This window comes from Notolepis coatsorum, assembly GCF_963971535.1.
Source record: "Notolepis coatsorum genome assembly, chromosome: 7".
Lineage (NCBI taxonomy): Eukaryota > Metazoa > Chordata > Actinopteri > Aulopiformes > Paralepididae > Notolepis > Notolepis coatsorum.
Genome location: NC_140171.1, coordinates 89,537,450 through 89,559,795, shown reverse-complemented (window position 1 = coordinate 89,559,795; position 22,346 = coordinate 89,537,450). Strand labels below are relative to the sequence as shown.

At 43.0% G+C, this 22,346-nt stretch overlaps 1 protein-coding gene across 1 annotated transcript in view; it reads left to right on the top strand.

Annotated features, from left to right (window-relative positions):
* Positions 1 to 22,346, top strand: part of eif4a3 (eukaryotic translation initiation factor 4A3) — an 84,540-nt gene that overhangs the window by 43,509 nt on the left and 18,685 nt on the right. Inside the window, exons 7-9 of the mRNA XM_084318942.1 lie at positions 4,032 to 4,173; positions 16,342 to 16,480; positions 18,613 to 18,728. Coding sequence (XP_084175068.1) covers positions 4,032 to 4,173; positions 16,342 to 16,480; positions 18,613 to 18,728 — 397 coding nt within the window. The remainder of the gene's footprint in view (positions 1 to 4,031; positions 4,174 to 16,341; positions 16,481 to 18,612; positions 18,729 to 22,346) is intronic.

Below are 22,346 nucleotides of genomic sequence, written 5' to 3'. Positions count from 1 at the left end.
TTGAGACATTTTTTATGCTTAGCCCAGTTGTTATAACTAAGTCTAATGTATTCCCAAGCCTGTGAGTTGCATTTTTTATATGCTGTGTTAGATCAAAGCTATCCAGTAGATTTGTTTGTTCTATAGTTTGAGTCCGTTTTCTTATTAAAATGGATGTTCAAGTCTCCATTTAGGATCACCTTATCATATCCGGTAACACATAGTGAAATCAGTTCAGAGAGCTCCTGTATAAATATTGGTGAGTGTCTAGGCATGCGGTATATTATGACGATAATGGTTGATTCTGTTTTGAGCTCAATGGCAAGATATTCCATCGACATGAACTCACCTAGTTCTGTGATTCTAAACAAGAGTTTTGACGAGAAAATTGCTGCAACCCCTCCCCCCTTCTATTTTTTCTGGGTATTTGAAGAACGTTATAGTCTGGTGGACAAGCCTCTATCATTATTGATGTAGCTGTCATTATTTAGCCATGTCTCTACTAGGCAGATGCAATCTAAGTTATTTTCTTTAATCAGATCATTTACTAAAAGAAAAATTTTCAGTGATCTGACATTTAGGAGGGCTAATTTTATTTGTTGGACGTCTTTAGAGCAGCGTTTCCGTTAGCCGGTAATTACCGGTATTTGACCGGCAAAATCTGTTGAAGTCCGACATATTTAATCTCTCCGGTCATAGTGTCCGGTGAAAATAGTTCCCTCTGGGCACAGTTTGATTATTTGAATTGTATTTGGATGGGCTGGAGTTGGGTGGCCTATGCGATGAACGAAACAATCATTGCGTTTGTTGTCGTTGCTTCGCTCAGCGAGAGCTTGCTGCTGGATTTGCGGAAGGCATGCAGCTGCAGACCCACAGAACCCACCAGCTTTGCTGGCACAGTGCGGTCCCCAGACCTGGAAAGCTGCTCTGCGGGTCTGCAGCTGGATGCTTCTTGCAAACTAACTGCGGCCGGCTCGCGCTGATAACAGCTTTCATTGTTGGACCGGCTGCTTGGTGGAGCAACGATGAAACGAATGTAATGAATCGTTCGTCGCATGGGCTATTTAATTTTGGCCTGTTTTGGTACGGTTCGGGTGGTCAAGTTGTGCTTGGAGGGAGTTGTTTTCACCGGACATTATGACCAGCACCAAGTCGTTGGGAGGTGGAGATATACATCACGCAAACCCACGATAATGTTGCCGTCTCTCTCTGCAAAATTTCTCAGTTCTTCGCTTGATATAATTAATACAAATGTCCAATATAACGGAATTCGTTAGCTCATAAAAATGTGATTATAACAGACTGCTGTTTAGTGTCGGACCGACTGCCCACATACGCGGTCTATTTTATTTCAAGTCAGCAGCAGCACGGAGTATCGAGGGACTTATTTTATTTGGAATATATTAATGACTGTATACGCAAAAGTAGCCTAGTTTTAAGTAATAATATTATAAATATACATGCCTTGAGGATGACATTCTTTATATAGCCTGCCTATCAATTGTTTTAAAGCTCAATAAACTATGACCGGAATTAATCTCATTTGTCCGGTAGATTGAAATCTTGCAGGTCACGGAGACCGGCAACAATTTTTTCTAACGGAAACCCTGCTTTAGAGGAGGTCTGCTTTGGCTTGACCTTGATGGCCCTGAGGTTAATAGCAGGTAAACGCATTGATGGTGTATAGTTTTTACCATGCCATTGGCTGGTTATGATTACCGGTATGTTTTGAGAGATGGCATGGTAGTTGTACTATACTGTACTGTACTTGGGATGGGTTGATTTGATTGGAAGACTGTCCATTTCCTCTAGTGCATGATGACGAGCTGATTTGATTAGCTCTTTCGGGGACATTAGATCAGACGAGATGGCCTTGTGTGATATGGGGGGGAGGGGAGGACGCCTTGTGCCTCGTGGCGAGATTGTGTCCTTCGTGATTATCTCTCGTGCTGGTATGAGTTTGATATCCTTGGAGGCCATTAAGGCATGACTCATGTTTGCTGCTAGAAGCCTCGATCCTAAGCGATTTGGGAAGAAGCCATTTCTTTGAAAGCGTTCTGGGTTATTCCAGAAAACATTGAAATTGTCAATGAATTTCAGGCCGTGTATAAGACAGGCAGACCCTAACCATGAATTAAAATGTAGGAGTCGACTAAAGGCTTCTTGTCCTCTGCGAAAGCATGCAATTGGTCCACTGATGGACACATCAGTGTCTTATGTACACAGACTAGTGCTGTCAAACGATTAAAATATTTAACTCGATTAATCGCATGATTGTCCATAGTTAACTCGCGATTAATCGCAAATTAATCGCATTTTTATTTGTATTTTTATTTTTATACCTTAACAGATCTTTTTCAAGTTCCAAGTTTTAATACTCTTATCAACATGCGAGTCAACAAATGCTTGCTTTGTGCAGCCATTTAACACAAAAGGATGACCCTCATGCATTGCAAATTTGCATCAAATTCAAAACAGAGTGATGCACAAAATAATAATTTAAAACAATGAATAAAGTGTGCATGAAATAATAGGGGAAAGAAAACGTTAGGAACTTGTTACATTCACACACACAAGGGCTGATTAATCACACACCCCCCTCTCTCCCTCACACACACACTCTCCCAGCTCTTTTTCTCTTTTGCCCCTTCCTCATCTCTCACCCCCCTCTCTCTCTATATCTCACACACACACACACACACACACACACACACACACACACACACACACACACACACACACACACACACACACACACACACACACTTCAGAAACAAACATAGTATCAATGAGAGCATCAATAATACACCGGAGTGAAGTCTAGTAAAAAAAAAAAAAAAAAAAAAATTTTGGTTAATCTTGAGCTAAAAAAATTAGTGGCATTAATAGAATCGGGAGTTAACGCGATATTAACGCGATATATTTGACAGCCTTAACACAGACTGATGTTTGTCTAGTGTGTCCATTAAACGTGTGAAATCCTCTTTCAATGTCTCTGTGCCCGTCTCCTTTCGCAGGATGTCAAACGATCCAGAGTGAATGACAATTTTTGTTATGCCCGGTCTGATGAGTGTTGGAAGTATTTTGGCCAGCTCTTTCACAGATGTGTTGTCTAGACATATATTTTCTGTGTTTGCCATTTCCACATACCTTGTTGTGGAATCTCCAATCAGTATGCAGTCTGTTTTCTGTGTGAGGTTAGCATTTTTCTTTCCAACAGTTCTGGGGCCGTTTGTTTTTGGATTATGCCTAGTCTGCCGGTTCTTACCACAGTCCTGTGGCCTTGGTGAAGCCTCGCTAGCTGTACCACTAGCCTTCTCAATAGCCGTCATGTTAACGCTAGTCTCGTACCTTCGGCGTTGGCTACCGCGACGTTCTCCTTGGCACATGGTAGTATTGTTGTCACGATACTGGAATTTCGACTTCGATACGATACCTTGAAAAGTATCGATACTTCAATACCATTTCGATACCAAAAAAAAAAAAAAAGCTGATTCTCCTCAGCCTATTCTTGTAAATGGATGCATAGTAACTGTTGGCCAGAATACTACACACACACACACACAATGTCATCACCACTTTGCTGCTCCGTGTTGACAGGATTCTACTAGGGCTGCTGGACAATTCATCCAGTTTCAATTTCAATTATGATTTCTGCTTCTCACAATCATGAAAACAAGATAATCGAACCAGTATTGTGCCACATGCCGCGTTGGTCCTATTTTTTTGTGTTGTAAATGCAGTGCACCCTTCCTTTGCAGTGGTGTGCTCCGCCCCTCCCCTCAAGCCCAAACAGTAGTTTCAGTTGAGAGGGAGGCTCACTTCTCCCGTTATTTTGAAACGTCTTTGGTAACTTGATGAAGATGATTGAAAGGCAGCCTTAGGTCGAGAAGAAAGGTAAAACAAATCGGCGATGTTCTCAAATCAATGAGTAATCGTGATTATGGTTTCTGCCATAATTTAGCAGCCCCAGATCCTACCATATGAGCGATGGAGAAAGCTGTGCTAGTGTGTGGCTCCTGCACTGACTTGACTGTCCTGTTTGCCTGCAGGGTTTAAGGAACAGATCTACGACGTGTACCGATACCTGCCCCCCGCCACCCAGGTGTGCTTGATCAGCGCCACCCTGCCCCACGAGATCCTGGAGATGACTAACAAGTTCATGACTGACCCCATCCGCATCCTGGTCAAACGGTTAGTACACACGCTCCCCTTCGCATCCTGGTCAAAAGGTCAGTACACATGCTCCCCTCCGCATCCTGGTCAACCGGTCAGTACACACACTCCCCTCCGCATCCTGGTCAAATGGTCAGTACACACGCTCCCCTCCGCATCCTGGTCAAACGGTCAGTACACACGCTCCCCTCCACATCCTGGTCAAATGGTCAGTATGCGTGTAGTCTTTTACCAACAAACTTGCAGTTCCCCGTTCGCGTTCTGCGATCTGATTGGCCGCTGACGTACGCTCTCCCTACGCCCAAACAGCGTGTTACGCTAGTTCTGCCTCTACTAACAGCCTGCAGCCTGCTCACTAGTTCTGCCTCTAACCTCTAACAGCCTATCCAATTCATATCAATCGAAATAACGTATTGTCGTATTGTTTTCATCTCTCTATATTAACGTGATTCCATCAACGCAACATAAATGTTCAAAACACGACAAGACAGTTTGCATCACTACCCACGGTTCTCGGCACTTATTCTACCAGTAGTGCAGTAGTTGTTGCCACGGTATTGGGTCTTTGGGTGAATACTTCATTGGCGGGGAAGAAGAACACTGATAGCGGTGTGTGGACCGCCCCGCGAGCCCCAGACCACCGCCCTGTGAGCCCCACGGGACGAGACCAGGTTGAATTTTAGGCACACGGGAAACAAGTCTCGCGGGGCGGTGGCCTGGGGCTCGCGTGGTGGTGGCCTGGGGCGGCTCGCGGGACGGTGGTCTGGGGCTCGTGGGTGCGGTGGCCTGGGGCTCGCGGGACGGTCCACACACGCTATCAGTGTTCTTCTTCCCCGCCAATGAAGTATTCACCCAAAGACCCAATACCGTGGCAACAACTACCGCACTACCGGTAAGTGCCGAGAACCGTGGGAAGTGATGCAAACTGTCTTGTCGTGTTTTGAACATTCATGTTGTGTTGATGGAATCACGTTAACACATTCCCTGCCACGCTTCTATCCATCAATGTAGGCTCACTGCCACCATTCTAAGCCTATGGAGATGTTCACCTTCTTTGCAGGGCTATAACCTTTTAAATTGTATTGCTAAATTGACATTACTATGGCCCATTCAACATCGATTATCTATCGTTCAGGATGTAGGAACGTTATACTTTTTCATTCATAAATTGTGTTTTTATAGTTTTCTGCAGTAATTCATAGAACGTGAGTTATAGGCATAAACGCATATATAGATTATCAACTGCCGTTTATTGCCGATACACGCTATATTAGAAAATTCAACTGTACATGATCGTATACGTTATGATTCATCATGCACGGATGAAAGGGGGGGGGGTCGTTTATAATTCCGTGATCGTCAGTAAATGCTTTATGTAGTATGGGTGATATATTGATCTGATCGGTTTGCAGTGAAAAGAATAAACAATCAAGCTGAAAGTAACGTTACTGTCCTCTTACCGTTCGCCGATGAGACTGGAGGAAAAAGATCCCACTTATTTGATCTACTAGATCCATTTCCGGTTTGTATGGCGCAATAAACGCCCAAATCATATCGATTATTGAGTTATGGCACCGATCCATATGCACGCCAGTGTTTGTCAGTAGGCCCGCAACGATATGTGACTGCCGGACGGATTTCCCAGATGCACCGATGGCCACTTCCGGTTGTAACTCGCCCGATCATCCACCAGGCGGCGGTATTGAGGCGTTGCACTATTGTGCAGGGTCCCACTGTATCACCAGAGGCTGGGTGGCGGGATTATGAATGCCATGGCGAAAAAATGAAATATGATCTCAATATCGCTGCACAGCGTGGTTTGGCAGAATTTGCATGGCCGGCAAACACGCTGTACAACAGGATTGGCGGTGGATGTGTTAATATAGAGAGATGAAAACAATACGTTATTTCGATTGATATGAATTGGATAGGCTGTTAGAGGTTAGAGGCAGAACTAGCGAGCAGGCTGCAGGCTGTTAGTAGAGGCAGAACTAGCGTAACACGCTGTTTGGGCGTAGAGTATGTCAGTGGCCAATCAGATCGCAGAACGCGGAACTGCAAGTTTGTTGTTAAAAGACTACACGCGGTCAGTACACATGCTCCCCTCCGCATCCTGGTCAAACGGTCATTACTCACGCTCCCCTCCGCATCCTGGTCAAACGGTCAGTACTCACGCTCCCCTCCACATCCTCGTCAAATGGTCAGTACAGTACACACGAAAGGTGTTTCTATGGCCGTAGCGTCCTGTGTCAATCAGGCCGATATCTTCCATTATAAGATCATTGGCTAATGGCCGCACCTACGTGGCCAAGCAAGAATTTGTTTGTTACATTTGTTGATTTTAAATTATATAGATAGTGCAAATCTACTAAAGAAACACTGACAATGCAAATGTTTTACATTTTCTAATCTTATTTTTTTCTGTGTTTTGAGAGAAATGTTCATTTAGTATTCATTTGTTTTTATAAAATTCTTGTATTTTATCAGATGAAAAATAAATGTTTATCGGCCATCTGCCACCCTGCTCTCTAAATACCAACCACTATCAGGGTTCGTACGGGTGCTGGAAATCCTTAAATGCTTGTATTTCAATGTGGTGTTTTCAAGGTTTGAAATGTGCTTGAATTGTGTATAAAGTGCTGGAAAGTTATTGGAATTGTAATTGCCCTGTATACTTTCATAATAAATCGCTATCTGACTCAATAGTTAGGTTTTTAGTAGTGCTATCAGGTGATTAAAAAAATGTATCTAATTAATTACAGGATTTGTAATTAATCGCATTTTAATCGCATAACCATTTAATGCCTGATATTCTATATTCTATAATCATATTTCAAATTGCATGTGTCCGGATGGCAGAATTCAGTACTGTATCTACAAAACCTTCTGTTTAATCATCTTCCATCTATTAATTTGCTTAGATTTTTCAGGTCTGGTCAATTTGAGCATAGTGTTATTCACAGTCAAAGATAAAAAAAATGTATTGATGTTCTCATTTGGTTCATTATAATTTACTCAAAATAAAATTTTCATTCAATCAATCACCGTGCAGATTGATTGAATGAAAATGTTATTAACAGATTGCAGAATGGGTACAATACAGTACGGCTCAATACACACAATTGTTAAGGGGATGCAGACCAGAGAAAGACTTTTGTCTTGTTTACATCAGGGTCCCCCATTTTCAATTCATAATGAATTGTAAGTAACTGTGCAACTCGCACCGTGCAATCCATTCTTTGTGGATCTAGCCCACAGTATTTCTGACACTGGGAATACATTCCCTGAGATTCATAGATGTCCCTAGAATCAGATACCAAGAACATGCAAATGGACCATATTAAAAAAAAGTCTGTAAATGTGTATTCTACATTCGTATGGAATGAATGAGATACAAAAATAAATATTATTAAAATTATTATTTTAAATTTTTTGTAGTTAATTTTCATAACGCGATAATTTGCTGTGTAATTAATCTAATTAACGCAATAAACTGAAAGCCCTAGTTTTTAGATAAAGAAATTAAATTCGGAGAGAGCCTAATTGCTTTCGCCTTTCACATGAAAGGCCCGCCCACCCCGCCAATGGCACCCCCGCCCCTCCTGGTAGGGGTGTAACTGTACACTACACAAACACCACGGTACGGTACGTACCTCGATTTTGAAGTCACGGTTCGTTGCGTGTTTTCGGTACAGTGGGGAAAGTTTGGCTTTCCATGTTCCACTCAGGGGTGATGTAGTGTGCAGTAACTAATTGTACTTGTAGGGCTGTCAACGAATATTCTATATTGAAATTAATAATAGACTTGTAAATTTTTTTTTTAATAATAATTATATTAGATTGTGAAAAAAACAGCCCCCGGTTGGCGGTTGTTAATGGTTAACATACTGTTGTATTAGTTCGTTACACAGCCGTTCGGTACGGTACGGTACACACTGAAACGGTTCGGTACGGTTACGTGTACCTTTACACCCCTATATAGTAGTGTACATAACAGGGCTCCAGACTAACTTTTTACATTGGCTGCACCAGTGTGCCTAACTTTTTCATTTAGGTGCACCAGCACATACCGAACTTTTCGCACTATAAGCCGCACCTGATTATAAGTAGGGATGCACGATATTGCTTTTTTGACACCGATACCGATACCGATAAATGTATGCTCCTCAAGCCGATAACCGATATCGATAACCGATATTTATTGTATTATAAAACATTTTTAATGTAAATTTTTTTTTTTAACATGAAACAAAACATATCACAATACAATAATAATACATAAAAAGACTTCCCAGGACAATAACTTAACACCAACTTAAATGTGACCTAACCAGACAACAGAAACAAAAGCCAGACAACAGTTTTGACTGATAAAGTGACCATATTTATTTTTCCAAATGAAAATTCACAATCCGTCAACAGCTTGTGGTGCATCCAACCTAAGACGCTCGAAGCTTTTTGTTCTTCTTTTTTCAAAGCGGAGCCTTGATAAAGAGGCTTTGAGTGGACACATCACCACCACAACAACGGGTCACCTGCGGCATCACCATCATTAGCATCGTTTGCTAAATTAAAGAAGTTTGACAGAAGGGCAACCAGCCAGGCAGCGCCGTTATCTCACGGGACGAGTAGCTACATTAGTTAGCCAACAACCAGCCAGGCAACGCCGTTATCTCCCGGGACGAGTAGCTTCATTAGTTAGCCAGCAACCAGTTAAGCTAACGTTAGCATTCGGGAGATCCAGCAGCTTGTCGATGTGCTAATAGCCTCAGCAACCTAACGTTAGCTGGCTCCAGCAGATCGACAAGCTGCTGGAGCCAGCTAACGTTAGCTTGCTGAGGCTATTATCACATCGACAAGCTGCTGGATCTCCGCGACGCTGAACTGCATGCGCCGGTCTGTCTGTCCGTCGTGGCGGTGGTGATGCCGCAGATCACCCGTCGGGCTGGATGTATTGCAAGTTGTTGCTCTTTTCCCTCCTTCTGGAACGTCTGCATTGCATTTATTACAAATAGCAAGCGATCTTTTTACTCTGAAACTCCGAGTACCGACGCGGCCATCTTTGTTGTTAACTTGCGTGGCTACGTCACAGCCAAGTAAGGGAGCGCTGGATTTGTGTAAAACGCCCTGTTCCTAAACCACACGCTGTCAGTCGTAGCACAGTACTGACAAAACGGGAGGAGCCTTTAGTCAAAACAAACGCACTTCATTCCAATTCACCCACACGGCATTTTTTTTTACCAAAAAATATATTAAATTATCGGAGCTATTAATAACGTTATCGAGTTTATCGGGATGACGTCATAATTGCTGATATCGGCCCGATAATTATCGTGCATCCCTAATTATAAGCCGCAGCAGCTTAATTGAATGATGTGTACATATATAAGCCTCACTGGACTATAAGCCGCAGGTGTTTTAATGTTTAATTACCATATGTAAGGGTTCGTGCACAGAGGGGATTGTCGGGAAAGAGATGGCTGTTTGAGGAAGCTCCCATTTATTAACTTGCAGCAGCTGTGTGCCTGTGAGAGAAGGGCGAGAGAGTTAAAGGTGGTGGACTGTAACCTGTAAAATCCATAGATTTAGGAGGTCCCCTAGTGGCCATTAGCTGTAAAAATCCATAGATTAGCCGCACCGTTATATAAGCCGCAGGGTCGAAAAATGGGGGGAAAAGGCGCGGCTTAAGTGGTCTGCACACGGCGGGCGACAGACGTCGCCTGGCGATGCGATCGCCTGTTGCTCAACGACAATCGCTTATCCCCCCACACCAGAGGCGACCGTCGCTCTGTCTAGCTGGGGGTGTGGTTACTTGTTTCCCCCCGGGAGATATAGGAGGACGGACCGCCGGGACCGGACGTCATGTTGTTGTGAAGTGAGCATATTAGCAGCTCTTCACTAGCACTAGCAGGTAGCTGTGTTGCGCGTTACGAGGGAATATTAACCTGTAAAACCCATATTGAGCTGGAATTAAACCACCATATACGAATACAACCTCTCCTCATTCTTCCTGACATTACTGCATGCCTGATCGCTACGATACGTTCATTACCAACGATTGGACAAGTATTGTTATGCAGCTGCTGAGAGAGTGTATTTTTCACGGAAGACGCAAACTGTTTTGTTCTCAACCTTAATTTTCTTTGGACAATAAACCTTACAAACTACATCAGCTGCAGCCTGGACATTAAACTCTGTCAACATCCACAACTTCTTTTGTTACCCGAGTATAAAAACACTAGTAGATGCATCGTGGCGCATTGTTCATTTATTAGTTAATGACAAGCGGCCACTACAGCTTCTCAAACTAACGTTATTTATTTAAATTGTTCCCATTAATAATAATGAACATAAGTAGCATGGTAATAATACGGAGGTTATTGATCAATGAATGTATTGAATGATACATTAATGGTGTACAAATGATACACCAGTAGAACTACTGTAGAAGTCGTTATTTCCTCATTGTCCTGCCTGCCGTCGCCTCCAAAAATAGGATCGAGGCGATTTTGAGCGAGGCGACAGAAATAGCTGCGCGACCGTTGCTTCAGAATCTCCTGCCGTGTGGGTTCTCTCATTCATAACAATGAAGGCGATACAATTCTGTCTGTCGGCTCGCTAAAAAAATCGGTCGCCTGGCTAAAATCGCTCGCCGTGTGGGGACCCCTTTATAGTCCGAAAATTACGGTAATTTAGGTGCACCCGAACATTTTCGTCGCGCCTCTTGCCGCTGCAATAATACATTTTAAGTAGGGATGCTCGATATTGGCTTTTTTACCGATACACCGATATTGTCCAACTCTTAATTTCCGATACCGATATCAACAGATACCGATATATGCAGGGTTCCCCCCCCCCCAAAACTGAATAATTTCAGGTAATTAACATTACATATATCTTGTCATGGAATTAACACAACATTATGCATACTTTTGACAATAAATAAAATCAGAATTTGTTCTTACTTGCTTGCCTGGGTAAATAAAGGTGAAATAAATGCAATTTTCTCAAGCCAGTTCCCACACTGATCCCTCGAGAGCAGCAAATGCTCTTTTTGTGGCAGCATAGACTCATATGAAAAAATAACATTGCATTACAGTTAGCAAAGTCCAATCCTTCACTTTTTTATGTCTATTTTAACACATTCAGCTCAGCTCCAGTAGCCTAAATCCAGGTTGTATGTGTATTAGTCATTATTATTATTACTCAACATTAACACTTTGGCTGCCTAAGGTTAAATTCATGATATACCATAGATTGCCAGCGCTATTTGTCTATGGAGAAAGTCCCCTTCTTTGCAGGGCTATAACTTTTTAAATTCTATTGCTACATTGCCATTATTAGGGCCCATTCAAAGTCCTATATGTATTGTTCATTGTGTAGCAACGTTAAACTTTTTCATTCACATATTCATAGTAAAGTATGGTCTAATGTATAAGTATGTTTTCATCTCTTTCTGCAGCTTTCTCCAAAACGTGATATATAGCCCCAAATGCATTATATTGATGATGAAATACAGTTTGATGGCAATCAGCGCGATATAAAAAATTCCAACTAGACGTACTTCTAGAAGTTACTACACGTCATCTGATGTTGACCGGATGGGCGAGGGGGCGTTTATAATTCCGTGGGCAGCGTTATACCAATCATCTAATGTGGGTCAAATGTTGATAATAGCAGTTAGTATCGAAGACGGTAACGTTACACGCTGAAACTCACCCCAGTCTCCGCGCGCCGTTGGGCGATCATCGTAGAGTAGAAATCTTATCATTATGGGATATATTTTTACCCGGTCCATCTCCAGCTTGTATAATGGTATATACGTCCAAATCATGTTGTTTATCGAGTTATTGCCAATCGATCACCGTGTAGCGTGACGAGCCAGAGTCCCATGACCTATAGCGAGCGCCCGGAAGTACTACGGACGTCTAGGACAACCTCTATGCAACATCCTGTTTGGCGATTGCGCCGATCGGCCACCAGATGGCGCTCCTGAACCGCCAGAGAGCTCAGTGGGTCCTGCTGGTGGATCTCAGGCCAGCGGAGGGGACGTATGAATCCGATCGCAGATTTTTGAAATATTGATATAAGGACGACGTAACACGTCCTCCGGCAACTTTAGCATGGCCAGCAAAGACGTCTAAAGACGGTTCCCGGCAGTCAAAGTGTTAAAACTGAAAATTATATTGAAAAAAATAAAACGTAATAATAACAGATTCCATAGTTAGGGTCCTATATGCTTATTGAATCTATTTGAATAGCCTAACTATTTAAATGTGTTGCTTGTCTTATTTCTGCTTAAACTGGAGTTATTATATAATAACATTGCTGTACCTTTTGCATGTGCGTGCCAGCGTTACCGTTAGCCGGTAATTACCGGTATTTGACCGGCAAAATCTGTTGAAGTCCGACATATTTAATCTCTCCGGTCTTAATGTCCGGTTAAAATAATTCCCTGAGTCTAAGCACAATTTGATTATTTGAATTGTATTAAAATAGGCTAAAATTAAATAGCCTATGCGATGAACGAAACAATCATTACATTTGTTTCATCGTTGCTTCTAATAATGACAACGACGTTGTCAGCGAGAGCTTAGTGCTGGGTGTGCGAACTTTTGTGAAGCTGCAGAGCCGGAGCAGCAGCAGCACAGTGCAGTACTCCAATGTTGGGTGGGGGGCGCTGCTGTGCGGTCCCCAGATAGAGCCAGAAAAGAGCCAATAACTGCTGAATCTGCTGCTCTGCATCGACATACTCTCGCAAATAAGTCATTGGGAGGTGGAGAGAGAGAGAGTCATCACGCAAACCCACGATAATGTTGCCGTCTCTCTCTGCCAAATTTCTCAGTTCTTCGCTTGATATAATTAATACAAATGTCCAATATAACGGAATTCGTTAGCTCATAAAAATGTGATTATAACAGACTGCTGTTTTTAATGTCGGGCGACTGCCCACAGACACCTATTTGATTTAAAGTCGGCAGCAGCACGGAGTCTCGGGACTTATTTTATTTGGAATATAATTACTTTATACGCAAAAGTAGCCTAGTTTTAAGTAAAAATATTATAAATCTACATGCCTTGATGATGTCATTCTTTTGTTTTGTTGTCATTCTTTTGCCTATCAATTGTTTTTAAGTTCAATAAACTCTGACCGGAATTTCTCTCATTTGACCGGTAGATTGAAATCTACCTGACACTGAGGCCGGCAACAATTTTTTCTAACGGAAACCCTGGTGCGTGCTCCACCTCGATGTGGCCAATTAGGATATTGATAGGTCTCCCGTTGCGCAATATGCGGCTGTACACAGCTTTATTGTCGCCTCTCGTAATGTGCAAGACATACAGAGAAATTAAATAGCGTTTCCCCCTTCCCACGGTGTATATAAAAAACAAGATCTAATATAAACATTAAAGTAACATATAGTACACTATAAACATAAAGTAACATATGGACAGTATACAGGACTCTGTACAATGTAGACGGTAGCTAAAAAAAAGTGAATGTATGAGTGAATGTAAATATAGAGGTAAACAAGAACTTAGTGCAAAACAGGAAGTGGAATTAAAACCATCATATCTTAACACTTTGAGTGCCAGCGACGTGTTATGTCGTCTTATCATGCCCCCCGTTGAGTGCCGACGACGCGAATTGTCGTTTTTTTTATATTAGCGATCTCGATTCATATTTCATCAACCGACCGTCTCCCGTTGGTACAGCAGCCCCTCTAGGAGCTCAGATGGGAAAATACCGCCCCCCTATCGTCTATCCCTGTGTAACTGCAGGCCATTCGATTAGACTGGTGGCTCTGTGTGGGGGGAGCCAACTGGCGCCATTATGCTGGCGAGGGATCTGATGATGAGGGAAGTGATCGCGAGTTGGAAAGCAGCGTGGAATATATATTTACAGCAGCCAATAATCAATCAATAAACGCGATCGATATTTGGAATGGCGATCTGGAGTCTGTTACCAGTTTTAGGATAATCAGAGCTGTATTCACTGAGATAACAGCGTGTCCCGTATGTGTGTCTGTGTGTGATGTTGAGGAAATGAGAGAATAGATTTTTCAGCCCGCTTCTCTAGTGTGCATAAGTACACATGTACTATCGATAATCTAGCGTTTATTTGAAAACGATTCATAAATAGGCAGACAAATGACAACGTGTCTAGTGTATTCGACAATATTCCAATAAATGCCGTTTATGAGGGAATCTTTCTATTTTCCGGAAATTTTCGAGAGAACGATAGCTTTTCGAAATGCTATAAAAAGGATATGAACCGATTATTAACACTTTGGTTGCCTTGGGTTAAATTCATGATATACCATAGGTTGCCGGCTCTATTTGTCTATGGAGAAGTATCCCTTCTTTGCATGGCTATAACTTTTTAAATTCTATTGCTACATTGCCATTATTAGGGCCCATTCAAAGTCCTATATGTATTGTTCATTGTGTAGCAACGTTAAACTTTTTCATTCACATATTCATAGTAAAGTATGGTCTAATGTATAAGTATGTTTTCATCTCTTTCTGCAGCTTTCTCCAGAACGTGATCTATAGCCCCAAATGCATTATATTGATGATGCAATACAGTTTTATGGCAATCAGCGCGATATAAAAAATTCCAACTAGACGTACTTCTAGAAGTTACTACACGTTATCTGATGTTGACTGGATGGGCTAGGGGGCGTTTATAATTCCGTGGGCAGCGTTATACCAATCATCTAATGTGGGTAAAATGTTGATAATAGCAGTTAGTATCGAAGACGGTAACGTTACACGCTAAAACTCACCCCAGTCTCCGCGCGCCGTTGGGCGATCATCGTAGAGTAGAAATCTTATCATTATGGGATGTAGATTTACCCGGTCCATCTCCAGCTTGTATAATGGTATATACGTCCAAATCATGTTGTTTATCGAGTTATTGGCAATCGATCACTGTGTATTGTGACGAGCTAGAATGCCGGGACCTATAGCGAGTGCCCGGAAGTAATACGGACGTCCAGTACAACCTCTATGCCGCTTCCTGTTAAGCGATTGCGCCGATCGGCCACCAGATGGCGCTCCTGAACCGCCAGAGAGCTCAGTGGGTCCTCCTGGTGGATCTCAGGCCAGCGGAGGGGACATATGAATCCGATTGCAGATTTTTGAAATATTGATATAAGGACGCTGTAAAGCGTCCTCCGGCAACTTGAGCATGGCCGGCAATGACGTCTAAACACGTTTCCTGGCAGCCAAAGTGTTAAAAAAAAAAAAACGTTTCGACAATGTTGACTGCAAACAAGTCATTGATAAGCGACGGGCAGATTAGACGCATAGCCATAATTTAAAACATAGATTATGCATTTTTAACGCTAACATTGAAGTGGGTGGCGGCATTCAAGGGGGTAAAAAGGAAAACACGGCCGGCATCGAAAGTGTTAAATGTACATATATTATACAAACTGGGGGTTTCTATGTTGTGTAGTAAAATGATTGTGGCTAATGTTAGGAGATTGAGTGCTGTGGAGCACTATTGACTTCAGAGAAATAAAGCATTTTCAAAAGCCAACAATCCTTTTATAATCAAAACTCTACGTAGAGCTCAAGCCTTATCTCATCAAGTTTGGTACACAGCCAGCAGGGGGCAGTGTTCTGGCATTGCTTGAGTGGTGACAGTAGATCAGATTGGAAATTATGTTGTTGCCGTCTTGACGGATGACAGTAATTATTTCCCAAATCAGAAATGTCTATATTGATCCATGCTGAAGTATATTCATCCATACTAACAGTATATCGTTTGTATATTAATCATGTTAAAAGTATATTTCGACCCATATGTACTTTTCTGAGAGTATACTTGCAATATACTTTTAGTTCGTGTACTAATTCAGAGCACATGTTTAGTATGATAGTTAATAATATGATGTAAGTAACAACTTTAGTGAAGTACATCAAAAGTATAATTTCAATATATTTAAGTACAACTTGAGTGGTCTCAATTTAACACAACTTTAGTATACTTTCTGAATACATAAAAAGTATACTTTCATAAAATGTACTTAAATCGACAATTTTAAAATTATTTTTTTATAGTAGAGCTGCTTTGCAGCCAGAACATGAGTCAATGCGGTACTCCTGGTTTTCCCGCCCCGTTAAACATGGCAGTGTTGTGACTGAGGCTGTTCCCTCTCTCTTCTATCCCCTTAGTGATGAGTTGACCCTGGAGGGCATCAAGCAGTTCTTTGTGGCCGTGGAGCGGGAGGAGTGGAAGTTTGACACGCTGTGTGACTTGTACGACACCCTGACCATCACGCAGGCAGTCATCTTCTGCAACACCAAGAGGAAGGTCCGTCAACCCTCCTCCTCTCTGCTCCTATCAGCACAGACCCCGCCTCCTCTCTGCTCCTATCAGCACAGACACTGCCTCCTCTCTGCTCCCATCAGCACAGCACAGTCCAGTCACCTTTTAGGTTTCGGTTCATCAGAAAATCGGTGCATATTGTACACCTGAAAGTAGGGATGCCCCGATCACGTTTTTTGCCACCGATACCGATCGTCTTGAGCCATATCGGCCGATACCGATCCGATACCGATCGTTTTTGATAAAAAAATAAATAAAAATTATTTTATATATATATATATTTTTTTATAAAATATATATTATATAATTAGACTTGTATTATCTGCGAGACATCGCCACCACGCAACAAGTCAAAATGCTCGCTATCTGCAAACAGCTCCACTGTCTGTGTGTACTCGAGTAGCCTCCAGCTACGGCCAGGAATCTCCGGCGTTGCAGCTGGACCCTAGTATTGGTATAAATCACATTCAGCAAGCCCTCAGCTCGAATACGCATCGAATCAATGTTATAAGACATTGATATCAGGAGCTATCTGTAGCTACTGCTAGCCAGCTAGATAACGTTAAGACAACGCCTCAGTGAACTATTTAGTTTAGAGCTAACGTGAGCTACAGAGTCAACGGAGGTAACTTATCATGCACTCGACTATTGCTGGAGCATTTGTTTATCAGCAGCTATCAGTAGCTAGCCAGCTAGATAACGTTAGACAATGCCTCATGTAGTCACTGGGTCATTTAGTTTAAACAGTAACTTTAGCTCGGTAGGTAGCCAACGTTAGCTCACGTCGCATGACTAGCCGACTGCGAGGCTCTTGTTTACATGAGTGCGGGAGACTTGTCTGCTAAACTGTCTAAGATAATTTAAATGAAATGATAGGTTCCATTCCTGTGTACAGGGGGCGAAACTAGAGCCCGCCAAGCGCCATTGGCGATCAGTTTTTATGTTTGGCGACTCCCACTGAGAGGTCTGCCCGCCGTGTGGCGGGCAATCAAATAGTCATGTGAAAACCGAAAATCATGATCCAATTCTGAGCGGAGTTCTCACTCGCTGTCTCAGCACAGACACGCAGCGCATTGCTGCTCCTACCCCTCCCGCACCTGTTTCTGTATGCTGCTGCATGTAAACGGAGGCTATTGCCTCGGACAGTCACCGTGACTGACATTAGTCTAGTCAGAGGGACCTCCGTGAGCTAATGTTAGCTACTGTTACAAAATGACCCTGTCAACTATTCACTTTTAGTTTAATACATGAGGCATTGTGTAACGTTATCCAGCCGGCTAGCTACTGATGGCTCCCGACATCAACAACTGCTCCAGCAAGTGTCCAGTGCATAATACCTCCGTTGGCTAGGTAGCTCATGTTAGCCCATGTTAGCTCACTAGTCACTACGAAATGTCCCAGTAAACTAAATAGTTCAGAGGCGTTGTCCCAACGCCATCCAGCAGTAGCTACAGATAGCTCCTGACATCAATGTCCTACAACATGCGTATTCGAGCCCCTGGCTTACATCGCATGAGGGCTGCTGAATAGGGTCCAGCTGCAGCGCAGGAGAATCCTTTCATGCTTAATGTAGAGTTTAGGGACCAGCTGCAGCGTCGGAGAATCCTTGCTGGAGCTGTAGGCCACTCGAGTATACACACAGACAGTGGAGCTGTTTGCAGACAGCGAGGTGGCGATGTCTCGCAGATAATACAACTACAAGTATGATTATATAATATATATATTTTATTTAAAAAAAAATTATATAAAATAATAATAATTTTTTTTAATAAAAAAAAAAGTTGGCAGGTAAGAAATATGCTTGGCGGGTAGATTCTTCCCATCTACCCGCCACTGGCCGGTGAGTCAAAAAGTTAATTTCGTGCCCTGCCTGTGTAGCTTGATAGATAGCATGGCACTAACACTGCCAGGGTTAGGGGTTCCATTTCCTGTGTAGCTCGATGGGTAGAGCATGGCACTAACGCTGCCAGGGTTTTAGGGGTTCCATTCCTGCCTGCCATACTGAAAATGTTCCTCCCAAGATACTGTAAGGCACTTGAGTTAATGCGCCCAACCAAACAGAATGTCACGCCCTAAAAAACATACTTGATGGGGTTTTAATGTGCTTGTGTCTGCAGGTGGACTGGCTGACGGAGAAGATGCGGGAGGCCAACTTCACTGTGTCCTCCATGCACGGGGACATGCCCCAGAAAGAGAGGGAGTCCATCATGAAGGAGTTCCGTTCCGGGGCGAGGTACTGACCCAACCACAGGGTCGATTCACTCTCTTGTCGATTAACTGCAATTCATGTACAGATGGAACAGACACTCGGATTAGCGCTCCAAATCAGAAGATACTCTGAATTAGTAGTAGATACTCTGGGGCGACAGTAGGTAGAGCAGAGGTTCCTCCCGCTCCTCCCGGGCAGCGTGTCGAAGTGTCCTTGAGCAAGACACTTAACCCCTAACTGCTCCCAATGAGCAAGTTGGCACCTTGCATGGTTGCCTCCGCCGTCGGTGTGTGAATGTGTGAGTGAATGGGTCAAATGTGAGGAACAAAGATTTTAAAAGCGCTTTGGATAAAAGCTGCTATATAAATGCAGCCATTTACCAATTAGGGATGGGTGTGAGTAATGGATTACTCGAGTACTCGCCGCTTCAACCTAACTCGAGTGGTTTCTGAGGGTGCCACTGGAACTCTCGCTCTTTTCTGGTCAAGCATGACCGACAGAAACAGGTTGAAATGGGATGTAGAGCAGGGGAAGACATTCTGAGAAATGACGGCGGGTCCGGGAATCGAACTCGTGTCCCCCAGATCCGTGACGAGCACGGTTTTCCCCGACGCAGAAATAACGCAGAGATATGCGGTGAGCTACGGGAGCTCCCCAGCTATCTAGTGTTCTATATATATCTATGGGTGCTCATTCCAATTTGGTCCGATCACTCGCTAATAGTCCCAGGACTCGAGCTAGACGCAATGGATAGCAATCCGTTACCAATAACTCGATAAACAACATGATTTGGACGTATATACTATTATACAACCTGGAGATGGATTGCATATTTCTACATCCCATAATAGGAATATTTCTGCTCCACGCTCATCGCCCAACGGCCCGAGGAGACTGGGGTAAGATTCAGCGTTATTTTTTAACGTGTTCGATATAAACTGCTCTGATGATCATATCACCCACACTAGATGAATCATTAATTAATTAATTAATACTAAAACTTGAATTTTCTATTTTTCCTCCCTCATAGCATAACTAATGAACCATGGTCAAAGTACCATTTAATAGCCCTGAAGTCAAGACCATTGATGGGGGGGGGGGGGGGCTGCAAGAGACAGTCGAGGTAGAAGCCGGAAACACATTAACACTGAAATGTTTTTGTAAAAAAAACTTACCAACCAGGCAAGGTTACTTGCAAACTATAAACTATGGCTCAAGTGGGAAGAAGGCACTGCAAATGCATGTTAAACACCCAAAACACCTGAAAGCATACAAGATCCACCAACAAAATATGAGAATTGAAATAACACCAGCAGACAATGAGAGAGATACCTGGAGGATAGCGAGAGAGAGAGATACCTGGAGGTTAGAGAGAGATACCTGGAGGATAGCGAGAGAGAGAGATACCTGGAGGTTAGAGAGAGAGAGAGACCTGTAGGTGAGAGAGATACCTGGAGGTTAGAGAGAGAGAGAAGGGTGCGTGGGAGGGACACGCCGCCCTCGTCGCTTCCTGATTCTACTGCGCAGGCACACCAACCGACCTAGTCGGGTTAACTCGCCATGCGTTGCGTGCCAAGACCCGAGAAAACTCGGGTTTTAATCGTTATTTCTTTTATTAGCGATATCCATTCATTTTTCATCCATCCAGCCTGACGTTATCATTGGGAATGGGTCTGAGCTAGAAAAGGGCAAATACCGCCGCCTATCGTCTCCCGGATGGTATTGCACATCATTGGATTGGATTGGATGGGACTGCATCAGAAAAAAACTCTGGTCCGGGGTTTCCCTTCTGGCGCAAGCAGTAGCGTGTTACCACATTCACTGGCGAGGCTGGGAGAAGGGTCAATTATGTGTTTTGGACTATAATGTTGGATCAATAAGCGCGATCAATATTTGGAATGGCTCGTACATGTTGACTGCAAGCAAGTCATAATTTAAGATATAGTTTAAGCGTTAGCAAATGTCCCTGTCCTCCCATTGACTAAAGCGCTGGCACGGAACGGCCTAATTTGGTCATAAGGGCGTGGCTCTCAATGTGTTAAGGCGAAATCACATCCCTGATATTTGCAAGACGTTATAATGAAAAGGTCTCGTTATCTTGCATTGTTTCTACATAAGCAAGCACACGTTAATTCATTTACATCCACAACATAACTTAAGATACCAATGAGGATACCATCATTCTTAACACTTTCAAGCCCCCCCCCCTGAATGCCCACGACGACAATTATCGTTTAACTTTTTTATTAGCGATCTGAATTCATATTTCATCAACCAAGTCTCCCGTTGGTACACCAGCTCCTCCAGCAGCTCAGAATGGAAAAAAGCGCCCCCTATCGTCTATCCCTGAAAACTGCACATCAGTCGCTTAGACTGACCTGGGATCAGTGATATGTAGAGGCGGGGCCAGCTGGCTCCCTGAGCTGTGGCAAGCAGTCTGCTCAACATGGAAGTCATCGCGGGACGGGAATCAGCCTGGAATATATATTCACAGTAGCCAATCGATAGTAGACAGTAGTGATCGATTTTTGGAATGGCGACCAGGAATTGGAATGATCTTTTTGGAGAACATCTGAGGTAAGGAATCTATTTTACCAGTCTTGGGATAATCAGAGTTTTATTCGCTGAGATCTCAGCGTTTGCCCTATGTGTGATGTGTCTGTCTGTACGCGATCGCTTTGAGGAAATCAGAGAATCGTTTTTCAGCTTGCGGCCCCAGCGTGCATACGTACACTTACCGATAATCTAGCGTTTATTTGAAAACGATTCATAAATAGGCCGAAAAATTACAACGTTTTTGTGTATTCTAGAATATTCCAGTACAGGGCGTTTATCATGGAATCTTTTTATTTTCCTTGAAAACTAGGGCTTTTCAAAATGCTATAAAACGAAAATGAACCGATAAAAAAACAATCCGCTTCGACAATGTTGACTGGAAAACGAGTCATTGATAAGCGACGGGCAGATTAGACACAGCCATAATTAAAAACATAGATTAGGCGGTATTAACGCTAACATTGAAGTGGATGGTTGGCATTCAACCGGTAAATCAAGATTAAGCTTGGGCTCTGAAAGTGTTAAGAATGATGCAAGACGCTTATATTGAAATGTTTTGACATTGGGGCCGTTCTTTCAACCTAAATTTGCACTTTCTTCAACCTCCAACCTAAATTCCTTAGCGACCCGTGTTACCAACGTAAACAAACTGCACAGCGCGCACATACGAGACACGCAGATATGAAACGACATACAGAACAAATAACGGAGGCTGAAATGAGACCAACGTGACTCACAAACTCACGACAGTACACATACAGACGCACAAAATTGAATCTGCATTGATTAACTGATAATCAAAACCCAGCTGAAGCCGTTAAACCCCTGTACCGAATCACCGAAGCCAATACGCACACACAATCAGTCGAACTGGAACGGCATACACTCCCGGCATTCATAACTCCGACAATTATCCATACGAGCGTCCCGTGTTCTAAGAAAAGATATCCGGACCCTCATACGTTCATCTCATACGTTACCCAAACAACGTGTTCCAGAGTCCACATTCACGCACAAATCCATACTCTCAAAACTTTAGAAAAACGCTCCGATACCCGAACCCACAATCATCCGATGTCTGGAAGT